General features: G+C 39.8%; 1 protein-coding gene across 1 annotated transcript; it reads left to right on the forward strand.

The window, feature by feature from the left end:
* Positions 1 to 3,119: 3,119 nt before the first annotated feature.
* Positions 3,120 to 18,985, forward strand: LOC139432878 (zinc finger protein 420-like). Its single transcript, XM_071202205.1, has 3 exons — positions 3,120 to 3,143; positions 17,215 to 18,496; positions 18,924 to 18,985. The coding sequence occupies exons 1-3, from the start codon at positions 3,120 to 3,122 to the stop codon at positions 18,983 to 18,985; spliced, it is 1,368 nt and encodes a 455-aa protein (XP_071058306.1).
* Positions 18,986 to 24,793: the final 5,808 nt, after the last annotated feature.

The raw sequence follows: 24,793 nt of genomic DNA on the forward strand, positions 1-24,793 counted from the left end.
TAAACATAAGTAAAGGCATTAAAGGGAGAATTAGTGTGGTTAACGGCAGTGTTTATCAAGGAGAAGAAAGACTGAGGAACGAAGAGGAAGAGAGGTAACATCCTTCAGTGTGTGTGTTTGTGTTAGTTCGAATGACTTTAAAAGCTGCAGGGTAGCTTGTGAATTTACTCCAGGTGGAACTAAAGTCTGATTTAACACTTGATTGTGTTTCACATCATTAATCCAGATCGGTAAAGTAACTAACGGTATTAAACACATGTAGTGGAGTAAGTAAGAGTACACCATTTACCTCTGAATTGTTCTAAATGTACAACGTAGCATTACATAGAAATACTCAAGTAAAGAAAAAGTACCTCTAAATAGTACGTAAGTTCAGTTCTTGAGTTAAATGTACTTCTCACCTCTGCTATGAACCTACGAAGTAGCTGTAGATTTGTTAGTTGTGTCTGTCGGTTGTATTGAGTTATCTTGTTTTGTGTCAGCTGTAGTTGTGTTGATTATTTCAGAGACACAGCCGGAGAAGGAGCACTGAGAGCAGCATGGAGGAGACACAAAGAGACCCCTGGAGCTCAGGTCCGTGTGCACTTTATCACTGTTATCCCCAAATGAAGATCACAACCTGTTTAGAAACTACAATATGAATGTACTGTATGGTGTTAGATATAGCTTAGGATCGTTGTTGTATACGATAATACTTTAATGATCAAGTCTGAAATGTGACTTGCATCACAGCAGCTCCATGTGTAACATCAACAGACACATATCAAGACACAATACATGAAAAACAAATATTTAACATCACAGCAGGATCAGTGAGAGAAAACCTGCTCAAAGAGCCTTCAGCGTGCTTTTGATCTGGATTCAGCTCTGTGTTTACTGAGAGGACTGACTGGAGCACAAAGGATGCTTCAGTCTGACTTCATTGAATCTCCATTAGATGGCAGCAGTTCATATTCTCTGTTCAGAGCATGCTTTGGGTCCCAGATGATGTTGTTGGACAGCCTCTCAGGTTATTATGGTCTGAGAGGCAGGAAGTCTCTGACAGGGCGACCAACAGTCTGTGAGCAGATTTATAACAGGTGGAGCAGTCTATATTTTAAAGCCGTTGTCAACCACTCGTACCAGGTAGGCCTTGCAGTACTGCAGAACAGACACGATCACAGATGAAAAGAACAACTGAAGAATTTCTCTGCTCGTCCAAAAGACCTAAGGCGGCAGAGAGAAATACATTCTTTGTTTTGTCCTTTTGCACAGATATTCAATATGCTCTTTCCATGACAGCAGGTGGTCAATCATTACAGCCAAGTATTTGTATGAAAACTCCCTGCTTGATTTGATCTGTATGGATGACAATGAGGACTTATGGGAGTCAGATGGTGAGCCAAAAACTATTTCCTCAGGTTTTCTTGGTGTTTATCTGAAGAGCATTGTTATTCAGTCCACTCAACCACCTGATTTACAGCCTTGTTGCTGCAGATCAGCGTCGTCTGTGTACTTAGCAGAGATGTTATTGCAGTATCATCAGAGTACTTAATTATGGATTGATGTGGTGTGTTGGTACGACAATCATCAGTGTAGAGCAGTGACCACCAACTGGCGGCCCGCGGGCCACATCCGGCCCGCCAGACATTCTCATCCGGACTCCGCACGACGGGGGGTGACGTTACGCAGAATATAAAAATCAAGTAGGCTAACTGTATTCAGCTGGCGTTACATTTCAAAAACGAGTAATCTGATTACATTTACTTTCATAAACCTGAAGTGAATACATTTTGGAATACTTATTGGAATTATTGGTGGAAAAGTTTCCTCACAAAATGTAATATTCATTACCGGCAGAGAACTGTGTGCACAGCGCTGCAGCATGTCTGTGAGCGAGAGAGAGGTGCAGCGTGTCTGTGAGGCCCCGCCCCCGCACGCCTAGTGAGAGAGAGAGATCTCTCTTAAAATATATTGAAAGTTAGAAACGGAGATGGTTGGATAAAAATGTGCAAGATAACGTTTATGTAGCATTTCTTTATTGTCGAAATTGTGACATTTTCATACCGGGATCAAATCAAAGTGAATGGCCTGCTGCTGCTGAATGCATGGGGCAAGTGACTGGAACAAGTTTTTACAAGTTATTACATCGTTTCAGATAATAAATTAAAGGTCTGCAGTACCTGAGCGGTGCTCCACTAGCATTGTAGCATTGTGGACTATATAAAAATCACTGGCGCCGCGATTGTGTCTATTGGATACATTTTGGCCTTGGACAAATGTAGTTGGTGATCCCTGGTGTAGAGAGTAAGGCAAGGCAAGTTCATTTATACAGCACCTTTCAAAGTGCTTTACAAAATGAATGACATTAAAGAAAACGTCATTAAAAAGCAAAGATAATATAATAAACATTAAAAGATAAAATACATGAATAAAAGTTACAGTGCAGTGTAAGATATGAATAGTTCAATTAAAAGCAGCGGCAAAAAAGAAAAGTCTTCAGCCTGGATTTAAAAGTAGTCCGAGTTGGAGCGGACCTGCAGGTTTCTGGGAGTTTGTCCAGATGTTTGGAACATAATAACTGAACTTCACCAGGTTGAGTTCTGACTCTGGGGACAGAAAGCCGACCAGAAGACCTGAGAGATCTGGATGGTTCAGAGTTTAGGAGGTCAGAAATGTATTTTGTGCCTAAACCATTCAATTGTTTGTTTGTAGCCTTTATTTAACCAGGTGAATCCCATTGAGATCAACGATCTCTTTTTCAAAACAAAACAACAGAAAACAAAAAGGACATCATACAACATAATTACATAAAATGATGCAGGGAACCAAAATGCTCAGTTTAAAAACAAATTGCATAGTGTTCCAAGCTAGAGGAGCAGCACACATACAATCCTTAGTACCTAAAACAGTCCTAGCACTTGGCACATGTAATAAAAACACATCCTGGGATCTCAGGCAATAGCTACTTGCCACTCTCTGTGAGATCAAAGAGCATATATAAGTTGGGAGTTTACCCAACATGGCTTTATAGATAAACATGTACCAGTGACCTGAGTCTCCGAACAGTAAGTGATGGCATACAGGGTACAGTGATGTGTAAGTGCTTTACAATTTGTGACAAATCTCAGAGCGCTGTGATGGACGGCATCGAACTTGTTCAGGTAATGGGCAGGTGCATTCATATACAACAAATCACCATAGTCCAGCACAGGTAAAAAGGTCACAGTGACTAGCCTTTTCCTGGCCTCAAGCGAGAATCAGGACTTGGTTCTGAAAAAGAAACCTCGCCTAACCCTCAGCTTTTTAAGCAGATTCATGACCTGAAGTTTAAAAGTAAGACAATCATCAAGCCAGATACCTAGGCATTTATAACAGGCAAACCACTTCAAGTACTTGTCCTTGCATAGTAACAATATTCAAAGCAGTCTCTGGAGTCTTTTTTGCTTTTTAAAAAAGCATTACCTTGGTTTTCTCAACATTTTAAAGAAGCTTAAGCTCAGTGATTCTGAATAATGTTATAAACAGCCTGTAATTTAACACCAGCCTCCTTAATGGAGGGACCTGCACAATACATCACGGTATCATACAACATCAACATCAACATCTTACAACTGGTTTCCTCTCTGGGGCCCTTTTCTTTAGTGTAGCCTTCTGCAATTAGTTAGAGAGAGACAAGAAGTGGGGCTGCAGGCTGATATGCTTAACTAACAATAATGCTTAATTTATTATATCAAAACAATGCCGTCTTTCTAGCATAAAATCCCAATAAACTGCGAGCAACTGCAAAACACTAGTGCTAGCTAATGTTTTGCAAACTATTAAAAGTGAGGCTATTACAGTATACCTAACGTTAGTCTAGTAGCCTCACTTCTAATATTTTGCTAAACATTTGCTAGATACATGTTGGCTAGCTAATGAGCTTCACATATCAACCTGAAAATCTGCGAGGCTCCACTCGCAGCCCACAATATCTAAAAGAGGCACCGAGGGTCCGGCCCACCATCCGTTGGAATAGAGTAGAAATATCAAATATCACTACTTTTCTTCTAAATGAAATGCTGACATTACAAATGCATGGTTTTATACTGCAATGGCAGTGAGATAAAAAATGTGGTCTGAATGGAAGTCAGTGAGGCATTTTTGAGAGAAATTAAATAATGACAATAATGAAACAAATAAAGGGTTAAAATCCTGAAAATTATTGACCGTGTGGTAGTTTTGAGTACGTTAGAAGTTGTTTATGTGATTCATGAAACAAAAAGTAGAACGAAATATTGATGTATGATTTAATAGAAGTTATTATGGGCGTGTACATTTTGCCACGAAGGGGTCCAGAGGTAGTATCTAACACTACGTACAAAATAATAATGCAGTGAAATCAATTGTGTTGCTAATCTTTGACACATCCAAGACAGCAATTCAGTAAAGTCATCAAAAGAAGCTAAAAAGAAGCTAGTAAAGAGCACAGCTGAACTCACGCAGCCCTGGCCGGCCCCTACATTGGTTGTGATGGCAAATTACAGGGTTTTGGTAACCTTCACAAGTTGCTCTCTACTGATGAGGAAGCAGCATACAAGTAAAGTCACGTTTGGATTTACTTCTCTTAGGCACTTATTGACACCAAGATGTCTGCTTGTATTGTGTTGAATGCTGCTGAGAAGTCTAGGAAGAGGGCTCTTGCATAGGATGTGACGTTTATCTAAATGTTTAGTGATGATGTGAACCAGAGTAGCAACAGCATCTTACGTACTTTTTTCATCTCTTCAGTTTTGGTCTTATCCACTGGTATCATATTCACAACATTATGATCAGAGTTCAGTATTGGTGGTCTACATTTAGTCACACATGCTCCTTACAAAGCATTTGTCCAGGATATTGTCTTTTCTGGTGTGATATAGGGCTGTCCCGAATACCATTTTTCGGGCTCCGGATATTCGGTAGTAATCGGCAGCGGATATTCGGCCCCAGGGGGGGGGGTTTGGGGGCGTAGTAATCAGCATCGAACCGCTTCAACACGTGTATTTCGGTTTATTCACGTCAATAATTTTGTTATTCTACGATATTGTTGTTTTTATAGTTATTTGTTGATGGTATACAACCCAATTTGTGTTCTTTGAAATTGAAAAGGATATTGCATTGTGGTGTTACTTTCGTTGCAGTTTGTATATGTCTTAAGTGTAATTTGGCTTGGCTTCCTATTTTTTAGGTAGAGTTAGCCGCTGTTGACAGGAAGTTATTGTTGTTGCTATGGAAACAACGTGACGGAGATTAATAGAGAAAAGATGAAGACGGAGAAAATAAACGATAAAGGTTTATGGTTAAAGGTGGGGTAGGTAAGTTTGAGAAACCGGCTCGAGATACACTTTTTGTTATATTCCATGGAATGCTCTTAACATCCTGGTAGCAATGCATATCTTAAGTGCTTTGACAAAAAATCCATAAAAAAACACATCTGTGGAAGCCGTAGTAATTGTAAAAAGCACGACCAATCATTTTAGCCGGCCCAGCTAAAATAACTGGATGGCCTACCTTCCCGTCAGCCTTCCATCTGTGCAGAAACTTATATGGGTGCCCTCATTGGTCATTGTGCACGTCCGTGTGTGTTGGAGGAGGGGCTCTGTAAGGAAGTGGCAGATTTTTTTCCGGCTGTGTATTTTCAAATTCTAGCGCACTGGAGCTGGTTTCTTCTCAAAATTACCTACCCCACCTTTACCTCTTAAGCCCGAAAACGTGTCAGTTGCAGGACACAACGTCTAAGGAACCCTTAATATTAATAAACTATGAATATTTTATATTCATATAACGGGAAAAACTCGTTTAACTGATCTTTTTCATTTTTTTTCCCCAAAAAAAACCACACAATGCTAACAGTGAGCCTCTGAATTAGCCCCAAGAGAAAAATGCTAACCTATTACTGCACCGAAAATCACTCCTAGCTCCCCTTATTACTTATCCTAGCTGCACATCAAACGCATCGGTTATGATCGTAAAGACACAGAATCTAACAGTGCCCACCTCAACACTGAAAGATACAAACTCGCGACATTATCAACAAAACGTACATCAAAACATGTGGCGCTAGGTAGCCTACAATGCTAACATGGCTTCCTTGGTTTTGTCTGGTCAAAACTGGTCTTCAATGGCATTAAAAACGATAAAAAATGCTGCTCAGGGTTAATCCATAGGTTAATATCCAATGCGGCTGTGTCCCCTTTGAAATGTTCTGATTATCTATAAGCAATACAACTGAAATTCCGTTTTAAAATATCAGAGCAGGCCCATTCCTACGCTCTGTAGCAAGCTTGAATGAGCAAAGATGCAACCTTTTTTTTTTTTTTTATGAGTGTGGTGCGGGACAATTTCTCTTCGATTCTATTGGGTCTAATGTTCAGAAAGAGATGTCACATGTCAAAATCGAAGAAGGGGGGCCAGAGATAAGGAAAATCCACCCAAATGGCCCCAGAAGAGGTTTTTTTGCTAAATCTGTCTAAAAAGGTCAAATATCACTTGTTTTGCATCAATCTTGATACAGGGTACTTATTATATGTTTTACTTTGGATTCCTAAAGCTTTCAGTCTACTAACCCATCATCCAAGGTTAGTTTTCACTATAAGTACAACATATTATTTGGACGGACACTATAATTTACAGTTTTTTACCATATTCATTCTGAATTTTCTTTCAAATAAAAAAACATCTATATTGATTCTGACTTTTCTTCATCCAACTCACAGGTTTATTATTACTTTAAGAAAAATATTATTAATTTAACCCTTTTTAGAAGGTAAGATATGGTAATTTGTTCTGGGAATGTCATTTTTGAGCCTGAAACCTGAAAAACAGGCTCAGGGCTTAACAGGTTAAGTGTTGGCACCCCCCGAAGAGGCACAAGCTCTTACGTTGATATTGGAGATTTTAATAAATTCAATCGCAAACGAATATCCGAATAACAAAATTGAACCCGAATATTACTCCAACAAACATACTGTTGGAACCAAGGTAACACAGTCTCCAGGCGACATTGCTTCATGTCCCCGAGTACTATTGCCGGTGCATCGGGGTGGCTGAGTTGCAGCTCGTGAACACGGTTCAGCGATGGAGCCGGCCACCAGTGAAAATTAATCATCTTTTTTTTCTCAAAGTAATGATAAACCTGTGAGTGGATGTAGAAAAGTCAGATCAATATTGATTTTTATTTTAAAGAAAATTCAGATTGAACATAGTAAAAAAATGTAAATTATTGTGTCCGTCAAAAATAAAAACATTATTCATAGTGAAAACCACCCTTGGATGATGGGATCGGAGACTATAAGCTTTAGGAATCCAAAGTACAACATATAAGAAGCCCTGTATCAAGATTGAGGCAAAACAAGTGACATTTGACCTTTTGTAGAGAGGTTTATCAAATAAACTGGAAATGGGCATATTTGACGTTTCTCTTGAACCCATTGGTCAATTTTGATTGACATCTCTTTTGCACCTTTAGAGGCAATAGAATCAAAGGGGAATTCCACATACACACACACACATTACCATTGATAAGTCATAGCTATGCGCACACAGTTTGCCCAAAGCAGACACATTGGATTAACCTATGGATTAACCTTGAGCAGCGTTTTAATGCCATTGACAGTGTTGGGAAAGTTCACTTTCTACATGAACTAGTTCAGTTCACAGTTCACACATCTTAAAATGAACTAGTTCAGTTCATAGTTCATAATTCAAAATGTTGAACTAAAGTTCATGGTTTCAAAAATGAACTAATTTATAGTTTCATAGTTATTTTTTCAATAAGTTGCTGCGAGCTATTATTTGTCTCCTGTACGATGTTAAGGGGCCATTTCAATGTTTACAATATCCTCAGAGGGCCGTACAAGTTATTGACCTCTGCTTAAAAAAACTAAAATCACAGCCATTCATTTCATTCTGTGCAAAGAAAAAAGCAACCTCTTAATCCAGATATCTCACCATGACTCGCGTATGCATGCACGTGCACGGTGTGGCGTGACCACCAAAACATTACATTATTACATTACATTGCATTTAGCTGACGCTTTTATCCAAAGCGACTTACAATAAGTACATTCGACCAGGAAGACACAAACCTTGAGGAAAACAGAATCATATAAGAACATCAGGTTTCAAAGAGCCAATCGTTTCAAGTGCTGCTCAACTGGCTACGCCAGTCCTTTATTAGTATATAAAACAGAAAGATATGGACACAAGATGTGTGCAAATGTATTTAGTTTCCTATCCATGTGAACATGATTTAAGTGGAGGGGGACCTAACCTCCTCTAGGGGGGTCCGGAGGGCATGCTCCCCTGGGAAGATTTTTTTTTAAATGTTGAAGTTAAAAGCATCAATCTGGTGCACTTTGAGAGCAACATTAGGAGATCTATGGACACATCTCTCAACACCCAAACACAACTGTAAACAGATTTTCTTTAATTTATGGATATTTGACAAATCACTCTCCTTTCAAACTGTATTCTTCTTTATTAATAACTGTCATATAGTATTTTATACCTGTTTACTTTATTCTCTTATTTTTTGATAACTATAATGATCATATAAAGATGTGCCTTTACCTCACTGGTTGTAGACAAAAGCTTCTTATATTCGTTAGCATAGCTAGCTAACCAGATGCTAATGATAACAACACAGTTATTGACTGTCTGATCAGTATGACAGATGAGCAGATCGCCACTGGGCTTTCAACTAAAGACACAGACACGCAGAAACTGCGGCATGTGTATGGACTTATCGGTACTGCAATTTCTGAAGTGCTGGAGTGGCGTTCTGGTGCTCTCCGTCAGAACTGCACCCCTGTCAGTCGAGACATATACCACGTGATGACACGTTAGGCTCGTGTTGTGTTCAAGGACCCTAACCTTGGCCAGGAAAAACAGGCACTCGCTTGTTTAATTTTTTTGCGGTCTAGATTTCTTTAATTTTTAATTTTTTATAATACAGTGCTGAGAATGAACACACTTTTGAACGCCGTTATACAGTGCTGAGAATGAACGCGTTCTCAATTACGTTCATCTAGCGGAAATACAGTACGTTCAGTTCACGTTCGCCCAAAATATGAACGCGTTCATGAGCGATCGTTCATTGAACGCGTTCAGGTACATCACTGGCCATTGAAGACAACGTTTGATCAGACAACAAGAAAGGTAAGAGATATTGGCGTGTTGGCTACCTAATGCCACGTGTTGTGATGTTTGTTTTTTGTTTCTCATGTCGCGAGTTTTGATCATGGAGTGATGATGCCAATACCTATCGAATCTGTGTAATCTCATGATGCTAATCGATGGGTTGGATTTGCATTTACGATAAGTAATAAGGGTTTTATACCGTGAGTTTTTTGCTAACGGGGTTAGCATTTTTTCGCTCGGGGCTAATTTAGAGGCTCAGCGTTAGTCTTGTGTTTTGTTTTGTTAAAAATGGTTCTTATCATCACTGTCGTAGCAGCTTTCTAAACAGCTGTTGTCTAGAGAGAATAATCAGTAAGGTAACAAACGTACAGCAACACAATATTCGTATTAAAAGCAATAAGGATCTTTTATACTTGCAAGTATGAAGTCTCCTCCAAAAGAGCACATACTGTTCAGAGTGAAACAGGCTCTCTTTATAGGAGGACATCAAAGCAGATTTACATTACAACAACATTCTGGGAGGCCAGCTGATACCCCCTCAGACACGGTATGCAAAACCTTCACTCAATACAGAGCAAAAGGGATACAGATTACACCCAGTACTCAAGTTGTAAAAAAAAATCAGGAGGGATGGTGGATTTTATCATATGGGGACATAATTTGTGCTGATAACCCGCCGAGGGTGGGAGACCAACCAGCATAAAGATAATTATTATACTCCTAAAACAACATGCATGTTACGGATGTTCAGATACTCCTTTCATTGCTCTTGACCAAGGCACCTCAGAATTAGAGTCGGTCCCCGGGATGCCATGGCACCACTAACATTTAGGGTCAAATGCAGAGGACAATTAGTGCAAAATCTTTTTTTCACTTTAATTTAAAGGGGGGAGGGGATACAAAAATGTGGTTATAATGGAAGTATATGGTACAAATCTTGTAGGTTAACAGTCCCTCATTTATTATTCAGATGGATCAACTGATTATACTAATAATAGTATCTAGTATCTACATTTTAAATCAGTTCAAAGACAGTGGTTATGAAAACTAGAGTTTTATTTTCAACATTAGCAACAATGGAGAGTGGGGCTCTGAAATCATTAAACGGGTAATATGGGGAACTAGAAAATGCATTTCCTGCAGAGAATGCTGTAAACTGTGAACATTTATGGCTGAATTTTAGCTGAAAATGCAGAAAAAGCTGAATGTGTTATTAGCTGAATGGTAGCTGCTTTTAGCTACAAAAATGCAGAAAAAGCTTAATATTTAAAAGAAAATGTTTAAAAAAAGGTATAAACAACAACATGTATAGCCTTGGTGTCCTGAAATAGCTGAATAATGTAATAGTTGAATGGTTTCTGCAGCTGAAAATAGGCTGAAGGAGTTAAATATCAGATGTACGTAGTAGTGAATGAATTTGTATTAAGATGAAAAAAGAAAGTAAAAAGGCAACTGCAGCACTGAGTCCCATAAGAATGCATTGAGGATTATATCTGACAATTTTGCCACCTGTTAAAAAAAACTATGGCTCTTATCAAAAAATTAGCAGACCGTGAGCATCAGGGAACCCCAATGAACTGATATATGTATTTTTTTTCGGGTTTTGTGTGTACAATGTGGAGATGGGAGCAGTTTGTCTAAAGTGTACTTCTCCCTGCTCTGAAGAAAGATCCAGAACAATTTAACAAGGGAATCAATTGGGAGCTTGCTGGACTTTTTGTCACTTCATACCCTGAAGAGGCATTTTGTCTAATATTTTTTTCTTACTTTTTTTTATTTTCCAACCTAGGAGAGGTTTTCCTACGTTTTCCATGAAAAAATATGTCTGAGGAGTGTAGGGTTTGGGAAGTATGGCAAGTTTAAAACATTTTTGGGGGAGAATTTTGAGCTGTCCCGCACTCTGTTTTGAGATCAAAGCACTCTAGAGTTAACGAGCTACTCCATCCACTCTAATGTAAAATTCTGAAAAATGCCTCTCTTCCAAGCTCCAAACTAAATTCAATATCTCAGAATGTTTAAAAGATATCAAAAGTAAAAGTCAAGTTTGAATAGCTGAAGGTCTTGTGGTCATTTGAAATCTCCCATTGACTTTAATGTTAAAAAAATAGTTTAAAAAGCTGAATATTTCAAAAAGTATGAAATATTTTTGAAAAAGTTGAAGGTTTCTTATTAATTGCTGAAAAGGCTGAATAGTTTAATATTTGAATGGTTTCTGTAGCTGAAAGTAAGCTGAAGTTATGGAGAGCTAAAGTATTGGCTGATTTGAAGGCTCTTCCCATTGACTTCAATGTAAAAAAAAAAGAGTTTAAAAAGCTGTATATTTCAAAAAGTATGAAATATTTTGAAAAAGTTGAAGGTTTCCCATCGATTCCTGAACAGGCTGAATAGTTTAATATTTGAATGGTTTCTGTAGCTGAAAATAAGCTGAAGTTATGGAGAGCCAAAGTATTGGCTGAAATAATAAGGGGAAGAATAAAGTTTTGAAGTACTATAGTGGAATGCTGTAAACAGCATTCGCACTAATAATCAGGCAGTTCGATGTGTGTGTTGTTAAAACGTAGCAGCCTGTAGTCGCTCTTTATCTGTTCTAATGAAGGTAAACACAGTGAAGTAAACAGTAAAAGGCACTGTAGCGGCAATAACTCCATATGAGTTAGCTGCTGAGAGGCTAAAAAATGCTCTTTGCAGTGACGCGTTCCATGTAAGAGTCCGTAGTCATTTGTAGTCCATGGTGTTTAATAAAACGAAAACAAACAATATACAACTCCAGACCTGATGGTCAACAGAAAGTATCAGAGCAAATTCACCCTCTTCCTACATCATATCCTCCCAACCGGCATCCAACATGTGACTAAATACCAATAAACCACACTCACGTGACCATTGTCAGAAGTGATAAACAATAAGAATGAAACGCGTTGCAAACAGAAATACAAAATAATAATACAAATAATAAGTAAGGCAAAAACAAGCATTTTGGCTCCTACATTCCGGCCCCTAATTATTATATAATAATTATTCAAAACCAATTACAATACAACACTGTATATTCTAATGATATGCAGATCATCATGTTTTACATCTATCAGTATACAAGCAATCAAGTATGCTGTGTGTAGTATTGTGAGTGCAGGGGCAAAAATAGTCACTGTATGCAGGGGACAAGGAGCGAGGTGAAAAATGGAAAATGATTTAGACATGGCAGAAGTTTCTCTGCCTCATGAAAAAGGCGTACTTGGCTGAGGGGTCCGTTCAGAAAGCCAATCTTTGTCTTCATCTGAATCCCAAGTACAAGTCCTTTTTTCCTTGTCCTTTTCCAATCTAATGTGATTGGTCCTTCCAATAGTTTGGCAGATTTTAAGACTGGATCCCGGAACCGCTGATTTCCCATGGAAAGTCTCTGGATGTCTCTGCCACCTTCAGGATAGTGCATCTTAAATTGATGTTTCCCACAGCATATCCACTTTCATTACAGATGTCCTGCTAGCACCCATCACTAACTCTGAGAGTTTGCAGTCCTCTTCACCGGCCCCAGTAAGGCCACTTGTATGCAAAGAGGCTGGTTCTTTTCTGTACATCTTAGTTTCCTTTGTTTCTATGTCGTATTTCATTTATTCAGCTTTCATGGTTTGCACATTTTCTTTCTACTGGATGAGGTTGTGACTCGAGTGTTATGGTAAATGTGGTGATTTCAGTGTCAGCTCTGTCCTAGGTTGTTATTGTTGATGTTTTTAGATTAGCAACACTGTGCTCTGGAATGATTGGTGCAGATGTATATATAATAGTGCTGGGGGGAAACGATTATTTCGAAAACGATTAATCGGGCGATTATTTGATCGATTAGTCGACTAATCTAACGATTATTTGTCTGTTGTTCAATTCATAAAAAACGTAATGTAAAATAAATGTAATGTAAAAACAATTTTTTTTTCACAATACTGTGTCTCAGGGATCTTAATATTTAACAAATATTAATGAGTTATACCAGATTAACGGTAATAATCTCAGCTAACTGCCGATACAAACCATGTTTACCAAAACAAAACACAAGTCTCATAAGAAGCATCTAAATGACCCATGAGCGAAAAATGCTAACGGACATTGGCACAGAACTCAAGATAAAGTACCCTTATTACTCATCGTAGCTGCACATACAAGATATCCGATTAAAGCTGAGACTCCACAGATTATGTAGGTATATAGTATCATCACTGAGTGATCCGGACTCGCGACAGGGGAAGCAAATACAGTCATCACAACACGTACCTTTACAGAGCTTTAGGGAGATCGTCTCACCACCGTAGCTGTCAATCTGATCAAAAGACGTGTTCAATGGCATTAAAATGAGAAAAAACGCGGCTGAATCGGTTAATCCATAGGTTTTTAACGTCTATGTATAAAAAAAATGATTGAATTTATAATCCATAATTCCATTTTTATGTAAAAATCGGAGAGCAAATGCTAGCTGCTAATGGTAGCCACCACAGCTAGCTGCCGCTTTAAATGTTCCAACATAGCCGTTGTGCTTGTGTGATATGCCAACTCCATTTGGCAAAGACTGCAAATTGACAATATCTTTGCGTTTTGGACTAACTTTAAAATATTCCCATGCTTTTGAAGACCTAGGGCGAGATGTTTTCGTTTGAGGGCTTCGTGCGCAATCCTGTGAGGAGGTGGTAGCCGTTTCAGTCTCCATTGTGTTTGAAGTGCGATTGCAACTGCTTGTTGCTTTGTTTACACACCCACGTGTGTGTAGCGACGCGTCGACGCGGAAATATGTCGTCGACGATATTTTGAAGTCGACGCGTCAACGTCGTCGACGCGTCGCTCCAGCACTAATATATAACTTGTGGCTGGGGTACAAAAGGATCTGGGCTGATATGAAGGGTTTTCTTTTCCTTAAGTTCATTTACAAAATATGACTGCTTGCCATCAGATCCTGTAGTGCAGCTACTCGGAACACTGGATTTCTTCGATGCAGGAAGAACCTTCATTTTGGCCATGGTGGCGGCGATGTCTCCTTCTAGGTCCAGTTGTTCTCTTCTTCTCCTCAGCTCATGTTCCTGTTTTTCCAAAGCATGTTCCTGGTTTTCCAAAGCATGTTTCTTTTGAAGTAGATTTTGTAAAACCATCAGTGCGGCCACTTCCGCCTGAGCTTTTATATAAGCCAGGGTGTCCGCGGGGTCTTAAAAAGTATTAAAAGTTGATAAATCAATTTAGCGAAAATTAAGGGTATTAAAAAGTATTAAACGGCATTTTCCAAGGTATTAAGAAGGTCCACAGCAACGACAACATGTAACACCCTTTAATTTACTGAAACAACATGTCGGGAAACCCCCTCAAGGCGGCCCCATGCATAGTGTGCCATACAATGCTGCTTCTTATTTTAAGTTTCGTTGCCTTGCTCCGCTCTGGGGGGGGGGGGGGTTTATCTGCTGGTGGACTACCTGAGAGATATACAGCAGGAGAACACGCCGTCCACCGCGGAAATAAACAGAAGGACAACCATGCTCCGGGGTCTTCTTCGCTGCTTTTGGTGTATTTTGTGGTGGCAGCAGCGCCACTTACAGGCCTGGCATATGTACTACAGCATTTCCAGCGTTTCCAGATTTCCAGCGGTCTAGTGTGAACGACACGTTAATGAATCGAATGTGTGTGTGAACGGAAGACTTTTTTGCGTTTGCGTTTTACTGTATGAGGCCCCTCGTGGGGCCGGGGTCTAAGCCAAACTATATCCGGTCACAGAGATCTGCTATTTAAAGTAAGGTCAACACATATCGACCCTAAATATAGGTCTATATTAAGAACGAGAAAAGTCTTAACATATATATTGTTTTTTGTAAACATATGACAAATGTGTGAGGGTGATGACATCAGAGCATCATCCTCTGTGCCGGCTTAGCCCCGACAGCCCCAGCCCAATTTAACCCCTGGGTATTTGTGAGGGAGCTCCTATATGGCATTACCCCGCTGAAGCTCACCAAAGTTTATTATATTTCATAGTTCAAAGTTTTGTCAATTGTTTTGTTTATTGGTCAAATAGTGGTTTCTGAGGAGTTTTACTGGAATGAAAGAGCACAGAGTACAGAAGCAACAAAGCAGCATGCTGCATTAAACCTGACCTTCACAGAGAGGTTGAAGTTCATGTGGAGAGGAGGCTTCAGTAGTTTGTCTGCACTCTGTTTAGTTGTGCTATCTTACAATCAATATAGTAAATATGAGGTAAATTGTGTCGCCAATGTAACCGGTTAGAACTCGAAGTTGCGATGAGGTCTTAAAATGTATGGAAAGGGTCTTAAAAAAGGTCTTAAAAGGTATTAAATTTGACTTCAGGATTCCTACATATACCCTGTAAGCAGATGCAGTTCTTGATAGGCCTACTCTGGATCTTGAGCCATGAAAAGTCAATTTGCTATTGCCGTTTCCAATATTTAACACACTGTTCACTCATCCTCATTTTCGTTGTTATCACTCATTTTGCATGTTCCAATATGCACACAACAGTATTCACAAATGTCGATATTGTCACAGACGTGGTGCCTGATCAGTGATCACAGCTGTGCACGTTACAAACAATTCCGGAAATCCAAACCTTCGCCGATATCGGCATAACCAGCATGCACAAAACAGGCCAAATAACAGTCCCCAATGGACTAACGGTGGCACTTCCAAACTGTGTTCCAAAATAAAAAATACACAGAATAAACCGAATTGTGCCTTCCGCCTCAACTGGCTGTGATGTGCTCCAGTCAATCAGTTTCCGCCTGCAGCCACGGTGAATTGTGGCTTTTCCTTTCTACTTCGCCAAGGGGGAAACTGTCTCAGTGTTCCAACTCCGTGATCCCGAACGTCCTGGCTTCGTCTGCTTAGGATCCGGTCCATTCAGTCGCGTCTTCGATGCGGTGATCCATTTTCTGTTGACTAATTGTAGCGGCAATAACTCCCTATGAGTTAGCTGCTGAGAGGCTAACAAATGCTCTTTGCTGTGACGCGTTCCATGTAAGAGTCCGTGGTCATTTGTAGTCCATGATGTTTAATAAAACGAAAACAAACAATATACAACTCCAGACCTGACGGTCAACAGAAAGTATCGGAGCAAATTCACCCTCTTCCTACATCATATCCTCCCAACCGGCATCCAACAGGTGACGAAATACCAATAAACCACACCCACGTGACCATTGCCGGAAGTGATAAACAATAAGAATGAAACGCGATGCAAATAGAAATACAAGATAATAATACAAATAATAAGTAAGGCAAAAACAAGCATTTTGGCTCCGACAGGCACAGTTCTTTGCAGCTGGTGCTGTTCTTCTCAGATTCTGCTGAGTTACACATTACTGCCTCCTGGTGCTGCAGAGATTTCATGAAGTGAAGGAGGTTTTCCTTCTATAAAACAGCTGTGGGCAGCAGATATACTGTGAGAGTCATTGACATGAATTTATAGATCAGGGCAGGCTCGTTCACACACACTCCTGTTTTTGCCGATCCGGTGATTAAACAAATGGCTCTACACCCCTGGCAAAAATGTCCCTAAAATGAAGTCCGACTTCGAAATATATCTCAAATAATGTATGCACTGCAATTTCCCCAAATAAACATAACAGTCTGCAATGAAACAGCTGTCTCCTATGCACTCCACTTCCTACTTGGCGCACTGGTAACTTTCCCCTGTGAAAAAAATGTCATTGCCCTTTTAGGGGCTTCGTACAATGCAAATATTTTCTTTTAGAAAGTAAAGTCCTTTCGAGTCATCTGTCTCAAGCCTAAGTCGAGCCTCAAGTCATGAATACCAAGTCAAAGTCAAGTCGAGGATTTTATCAATGTTAGTCAAGCAAGTGTCAAGTCCAAAAATATTTGAGTCAAGTTATGTGACTCGAATTCCTGACCTTTTGTATTTACTGTGGTTAGAATGTTGCTGTTACTGTATCTAATATAAACACAAGAGTTAGTAAAAGTAGTATTCCGTTAACTCAATGTTTGTATTAAGTGAGTTTTTATTGTGTTAACTGTATATGTATTTATGCTTTTTAGTTTTACTTTCTCTCTTTCTTTGTCCGTCTGTTCTAGAAACCGAAAGGAAGAGAGAGACGTCACAGCTGTCAGCAATGTGACAAATCATTTACAATATCTGGAAATTTAAAGCGCCACCTGCTTATTCATACTGGAGAAAAACCGTACAGCTGTGTAGAGTGTGGGACAAGTTTCACTACATCAGGTAATCTCAAAAAACATCAACGTATTCACACTGGGGAAAAACCGTACAGCTGTGAATACTGTGGGACAAGTTTCACTAAATCAGGTAATCTCAAAAAACATCAACGTATTCACACTGGAGAGAAGCCGTACAGCTGTGAAGAGTGTGGGAAAACATTCTCTGCATCAGGTACTCTCAAAATACATCAACGTATTCACACTGGAGAAAAACCGTACAGCTGTGAATACTGTGGGACAACTTTCACTACATCAGGTAATCTCAAAATACATCAACGTATTCACACTGGAGAAAAACCGTACTGGTGTGAAGAGTGTGGGACAACTTTCACTACATCAGGTAATCTCAAAATACATCAACGTATTCACACTGGAGAAAAACCGTACTGGTGTGAAGAGTGTGGGACAACATTCAGGGAATCAAGTGCTCTCAAATCACATCAACGTATTCACACTGGAGAGAAGCCGTACAGCTGTGAAGACTGTGGGACAAGTTTCACTACATCAGGTTCTCTCAAATCACATCACCATATTCACACTGGAGAGAAGCCGTACAGCTGTGAAGACTGTGGGACAAGTTTCACTACATCAGGTGCTCTCAATTCACATCACCGTATTCACACTGGAGAAAAACCATACAGCTGTGAAGACTGTGGGACAACATTCAGGGAATCGGGTGCTCTCATATCACATCAACGTATTCACACTGGAGAGAAGCCGTACAGCTGTGAAGAGTGTGGGACAAGTTTCACTACATCAGGTAATCTAACAAAACATCAACGTATTCACACTGGAGAAAAACCGTACAGCTGTGAAGAGTGTGGGACAACATTCAGTGAATCAGGTGCTCTCAAAATACATCAACGTATTCACACTGGAGAGAAGCCGTACAGCTGTGAAGACTGTGGGAAAACTTTCGCTCAATCAGGTAATCTCAAATCACATCACCGTATTCACACTGGAGAAAAACCATACTGCTGTGAAGACTGTGAGAAAACTTTCGCTCAATCAAGTGCTCTCAAAAAACATCAGCGTATTCATACTAGAGAGAAAACGTACAGCTGGGAAGAGTGTGGGAAAAAACGTTCAGGACATCAAGTAAACTCACAATCCATCACCATGAATGTTTTATATCCATGTAACTTTTTTTTAATTTATTTTTTATAAACCTACAAGCTAGCGCTGAGCATATGAATTAGCCACGAGCGGGGAAAAAAACGCATTACTCCACTGAAACTCACTCATAACACCCTTATTACTTATCTTAACTGCACATCCAACATATCTACTAGTATCGTGAGATGACACGGAATCGATAGGTACATACATCATCACTCTATGATAAGAACTAGCGAAGATATTAACAAGAACAGACTTCAAAACATGTGGCGTTGGGTAGCTAAAAACGGCAAAATGGCTTACCTTTGGCGTTTTGTGGTCAAAAGTGGTCTTCAATTGCATTTAAAACGATAAAAACGTTGCTGAAGGTTAATCCAATGTGTCTGTGTCCCTTTGAAATGATTTCTGATAATCCATAAGCAATACACCTGCTTTTCCGTTTCCAGATATCGGAGCGAGAGATCTGTGTGTGTATGTGGAAATCCTCCTTCGATTCTATTGGCTCTAACGGTCAAAAAGAGATCTCAATCACCAAAATCGACCAATGGGCTCCAGAGAAACGGTAAACACAGCCATTTCCACCCAAATCACCTCAGAGGTGGATTTTTTTTTGTTGCTAAACCTTTCTAAAAAGGTCAAATGTCACTTGTTTTGCATCAATCTTGATACAGGGTAATTATTGTAATTTGGATTCCTAAAGCTTTTAGTCTACCTTACCATCATCCAAGGGTAGTTTTCACTGTAAGTAAAAAAGAATTTTTGGACGGACACTACAATTTACAGTTTTTTACAATGTTCAATCTGAATTTTCTTTAAAAATAAAAACATCTATATTGATTCTGACTTTTCTACATCCAACTCACGGGTTTATCATTACTTTGGGAAAAAAGATTATTAATTGTCCCCTTCTGAAGTGTAGTTATGGTAAGTTGTTCTGGAAATGTCGTTTTCGAGGGCTCAGGGCTTAACATGTTAAAGTTCATTAGCCATTCTGCATAGTTTTGAACAACGGAGAGCAAAGCTAGCGGTTTCCTCCTCCTGGTGTCCTGAGAGCTGTAGTTATATTTTAAGAGTCTCGTTTTATGTGCCAGGACAAGCCCTGAGGTCCTCCTCGGCTTTTTAAATATCCCTAAATTCCCCAAAATAAAATGGGTGAGGCTTTTATCCACTACGCTCCCAAACTGTGGAACACCAGGAAATATCAGAGAGGCTCAGTGGACATTTTTAAATCTCTTTTAGATGAGCTTTTTATTAGCAACCCCCCACTTTAAATGGTCTTTTAGTCTTTATTATTTACCTACTTTTATATTGTTTCATTTATGATATAGGAAGGGTTTTATCTTTATATAACAGTTTCAATACCAACATTTATTTTTACGTTGGTTTATTTATATTTTAATCGTTTAACCTTTAATAGAATTATGATGTTTTTATTTCTGTTGTACCTATATGTTCACTTTATTTTATAGGGTTTCATATTGTTGCATACATTCACTTTTCTTGAGTTTTATCTTTCTGAAATAAATCATAATTTCTTTCAATGTATTTCATTTGTTATTATCATACCTTTTACCTCCTTGTGTATCTTAACCTGTTACAATGTAATATTTTGCTGCACGTGTCTGTAAAGGTCTTAACATCTGAGGGGACTTTCTTGTTGTTTATTTTTAACTTGTGATGTGTCGCACGTGCTGTATGAAATGCGCTGTATAAATAAAGCTTTATTATTACAACAGTTTTGTATGACTGACACTATGCCAACACAACACCACAGAGATGCTGTTTCTCCAATTGAATTGATGTTTGTAATGGTTCCTGAACTATGAAGAATTATTTTACTATGCTGTGTTTAAACCATGGATTTATATCTCAACTGCTGGCCTCGTTAATATGCATTGAAGGAATTTAGTTTAACTTTTCATTAATCTGCAGAGTAGTTTCTTCAATAATCTGTTTGGTTGATCAAATGTTGTGACTTTAAACTTCTATAGGGATGTTTTTGATAGTTCCTGTTGAGTTAGCAGTCTGTTCTGGGTTGCAGTCAAATTGTCCAAAAATCAGCTCCTATCGTCTTTTCCTATCCACTATTCCCGGGGTTAATGCCTTTACTTGTGGTTACGATCAGCCAAGTGGTATAAAAAGCTACGAACAAAGAACGGCAACAAAAACACGGTTTAATGGATGAAAGCACGGATAAATAACCCTCCAAGGATAAACTAACTCTTTGTATGTGTTTTTAAAAGTCTCTTAAACACATTACATTCGGTATGAAATCAGCATCAACGTCTGTTAGCAACGTGTAGCTTCTGAAGACCGGAAGCTAGAAACGGACCGCCGCAATGCGTCATGGGATGGTAGTTTTTCTTTTAAACATAATTTCACTGCCCACTGTGGTGAAAAAACTAACGGTGTTAAAATATTGAATAATTACATTATTAATAATATTAATATATAAACATGGGACTGGTATGACATATTTTAAACATTGGGAAAAAATTTCTTGTTTGTAATAAAAGGCATAAAACACAGTCGGAAAAGGTGAGTCTTTATCTGCCCCTTAAAAATCTCCACTGAGACATAGGCTCTCAGTTTCTGGGGGAGTTCATTCCATAGGGGCCACCGCCTCAAAGGCACGGTCCCCCTTCGTTTTTAGCCTGGTTCGGGGACCCTTAAGAGGCCTTGTTTGGATGACCTCAGGGCCCGGGTTGTCCTGTGAGAGTGAATAAGGTCGTTAATGTAGGCGGGGACTTGGCCATGGACAGCTCTATATGTGTAAACCAATACCTTACATTGGGTTCTGAGATGGACAGGGAGCCAGTGCAGGGCAGAAAGGATCGGAGTGACGTGGCATGTTTTTTTTGGACCGAGTGAGTAATCGGGCTGCAGCATTTTGGACCTGTTGTAGCCGGTTTATTGATGTTTTTGTTGAGGCAGGAGAACGGAGCATTACAGTAATCAAGCCGCGATGAAATCAAGGCAAGGATAGCCATCTCCAGTTCTGCATTGGATAGAAAGCCCCTGAGCTTGGCAATGTTGGCGAAGTCGATAGGGACTCGGCTTGGCAACTGGAAGTTCACCAGTTAGAGTCCCGGCAAGACCAAGTGCTACCGAGGTGTCCCTGAGCAAGGCACCGTTCCCTACACTGCTCCCCTGGCGCCGGACATGATGGCAGCACACTGCTCCTAACACTAGGATGGGTCAAATGCAGAAGAACAAATGTGTTACATAGTACCTGTACTGTGAAATGACAAAAAGAGCAATTTATTATTATTTAGAAATACAATGGAATAAAATATGTGCAGTATTAAAAAAAAAAAAAAAAAAAAAAAAAAACAGACATCGTGTGCATTAATGTAATGCATAGAGTCTTCGATGTGTCTGGGGTAAAGTGTCAGTGGGGGGCCGGGCCTTGTTGATGAGGCCAGAGGAGAAGAAACTGTTCAGGGCCATATTTCAAGATTGCAATGGGCCAGGAAGCTGATCCTTGAACTGTGACATGCCTCCAACCTCTGGATTGATTGTCGATGTTGGAGATGATTGGACAACCTGTGATTTTTAGACCTTTGCAAACTCATCACCGACTGAAAAATAGGTCAAAAATAAAGTTGCTCCGATTTGTATGAGAGTTGGTATACTGAGAACAGTGGCCTCAAAGATTACTAGGGTTGGGTACCGAGAACCAGTTCCGGTTTGGAACCGGTTCCAACATTTCAATTCCAACGGCATCATTTAGAAATGTGAATTACGGTTCCGCTTTTCGAATGCCTGAGGAAATGTTTCTCGCCGCTCTCCGTAGCCTACTGTATGACTGCAGCGAGGCGGGAAATGTAGCGTTGTACCTACACTTTCTACAGTGTAACCTGAGACCAGGGCCGGCCCGTTGCACTGGCATTATAGATGTTCGCCTAGGGCGCCAGATCTGTGGAGGCGCTGCGCTGACAGCTCTGGGAGGGAAAACAAATGTGTTGACCGTTGTTGCTCATACTACATTTTCGGCCTTGATGTAACAACATTCATAATTAAGTAAATGTAACACCCTTTTCATCCCGGTTACAATTTTCATTTCCCCTGTACGATGGGCGCTGCCAGTGATGACAATGGGGGGTGTTGGCTTATCTGGCACCCGCAGCTCACAGCCAAAGTGCGAGTGAGCGAGTGAGCGAGGGAGGGTGCACTGGAACCGGCGCTGTTGTTATTAGCATCTGGTGCTAGCTGCTCTAACGGAAGAAGAAGATGTTTCTACAATGATGTGGAGGGAGAGTCCTCTCCAGTCAGACTGAGGCTGATAACTACAGCTCAGTGAGGTAAAGGACTCTGAGTGTTTAGATAGTTCACTTTAGTCTAAGTTATCTCAGTGGGTCTCAAACGTTTTGATCACAATTTATGTAAACACATATTTCCAAGGCACTCCTTTATAATTATTGGGATAAAACAGGTTTGAAATCATTCCAATGTACTGTATACTATAGGACAGTAAACCAGACATCGTTTTAAACTGGAGAGATAAAAACATATACATAAATAAAATAGTAAAATAAGATATGAATGAACAACAAACATAAAATACATTACATGTATTTGTTATTGGTTATTGGTTATGCTCACATACTTATTTAATTATTCAAATGTAAACCGATCTTTTTCATATGGGTGTTTATGTACCCCCTAGATCTAGTCTCTAGTAATTCTGCTTATAGTGCACCAGATTGAAGCATTTTGCTTTCAAATGTTCAAACATTTCTTCCTGGTATGCCTGAGAAGGCAGATATGCTTGTTTTTCTCAACAAGAACTTAATCATTTTTTTTACGTTTTATAAGTTTTGTAAATATGAAAGAGATTGCTTGAGAGCCAGTATGTTAACCTACTCAATTTATTTAACAATGCATAAGTGTCCCAAGATGGACAATCTGTACAGTTCAAATTCACCTCCCATTCAAAATAAAGCAATGTGGAAGCTCTCGATGCCATATAAGCAGAGTCATTGCACGACACTTTTTGGATCACGCGGTTTTGGCCCTAGGGCAGCTATTGTAATGGTAGATTTTATATAAACAGTGAGAGTAAGAATATCTAAAAGAAAATCCAGAAATTGACATTATATAAAAGATAAGGCGTGTGGTGCAGTGGGTTGTGAGTTGGTATTCGGATCAGGAGGTCACAGGTTCAAACCCCACTGCAGTCAGCATGTCGTTGTGTCCCTGGGCAAGACACTTCACCCCAAATTGCTCCTGTGGGGATTACCCACAGTATTGAGTATGTAAGTCGCTTTGGATAAAAGCGTCTAACAAGAGACATGTAATGTAATAAACATTGATTTGCATTTAACCGAGGGAATATTTGGCTAGGCCCCTCAATGTGCTTCTTCTTTAGCCACTGCTGTGTTGCCTTGGCCGTATGTTAAGATGTAGTGTCGTGCTGGAAGACCCACCCATGACCCATTTTTAGTGTCCTGGCTGAGGGAAGGAGGCTATGGGCCACGATTTTACGGGATCCCGTCCATCCTCTCCTCGATGCAGGAAGTCCTCCTGTCCCCTTAGCAAAGAAACACCCCAGAGCATAATGTTTCCACCTCCATGCTTGACGGATGGTGTTCTGGGGTTATAGTCAGCATCTCTCTTCCTCCTAACACAACGTGTCGAGTTGATGCCAAAGATCCACATTTTTGTCTCATCTGACCTCATCCTCTTCTCCCAAGCCTTTTCTGAATCATTCAGATGTTCATTGTCAAACTTCAGAGGGGCCATTATCCCTTCTGTGTGTTGCCAATAGTTTTCTTGGTGGCTGTGGTCCCATGCTGCCTTGAGATCATTAACAAGTTCCTCCTGTGTAGTTCTTGGCTGATCCCTCACCTTTCTCAGGATCATCAATACCCCACGGGGCCATATCTTGTATGGAGCCCCAGACCGAGGGCGATTGATCCTCATTTTGTGTTACTTCCATTTAAAAACACACACATTATTTTTCTGAATAATGGCACCAACAGTGGTCTTCTTCTCACCATGCTGCTTTCTGATGGTCTTGTAGCCGATCCCAGCCTTGAGCAGGTCTACGATCTCACCCTGAGGTCCTTAGACAGCTCTTTGGTCTCGTCCATGGTGGAGAGGTTGGAATCTGTTTGATTGATTCTGTGGACAGGTGTCTTTTAAACAGGTAACAAGTTGATATTAGAGAGTACTTTTAAAGGAAGATTACTTATTTAACCGGTCGGTGGGAGCCAGAATCCTTGTTTGTTGCAAGGGGATCAAATACTTATTTCCCACAGTTAAATGCAAATGTTTATCTTTTATATAATGTCAATTTCTGGATTTTATGTTT

Source organism: Pseudochaenichthys georgianus, unplaced genomic scaffold (assembly GCF_902827115.2).
Source record: "Pseudochaenichthys georgianus unplaced genomic scaffold, fPseGeo1.2 scaffold_167_arrow_ctg1, whole genome shotgun sequence".
Classification (NCBI taxonomy): domain Eukaryota; kingdom Metazoa; phylum Chordata; class Actinopteri; order Perciformes; family Channichthyidae; genus Pseudochaenichthys; species Pseudochaenichthys georgianus.

Coding starts and splice junctions, on each gene's coding strand:
- LOC139432878 (XM_071202205.1), top strand. CDS start 3,120: ATGGACGGCATCGAACTTGTTCAG. Junction 3,144..17,214: donor ACGGCATCGAACTTGTTCAG/GTAATGGGCAGG, acceptor CGTCTGTTCTAG/AAACCGAAAGGAAGAGAGAG. Junction 18,497..18,923: donor CATGAATGTTTTATATCCAT/GTAACTTTTTTT, acceptor TTCCGTTTCCAG/ATATCGGAGCGAGAGATCTG.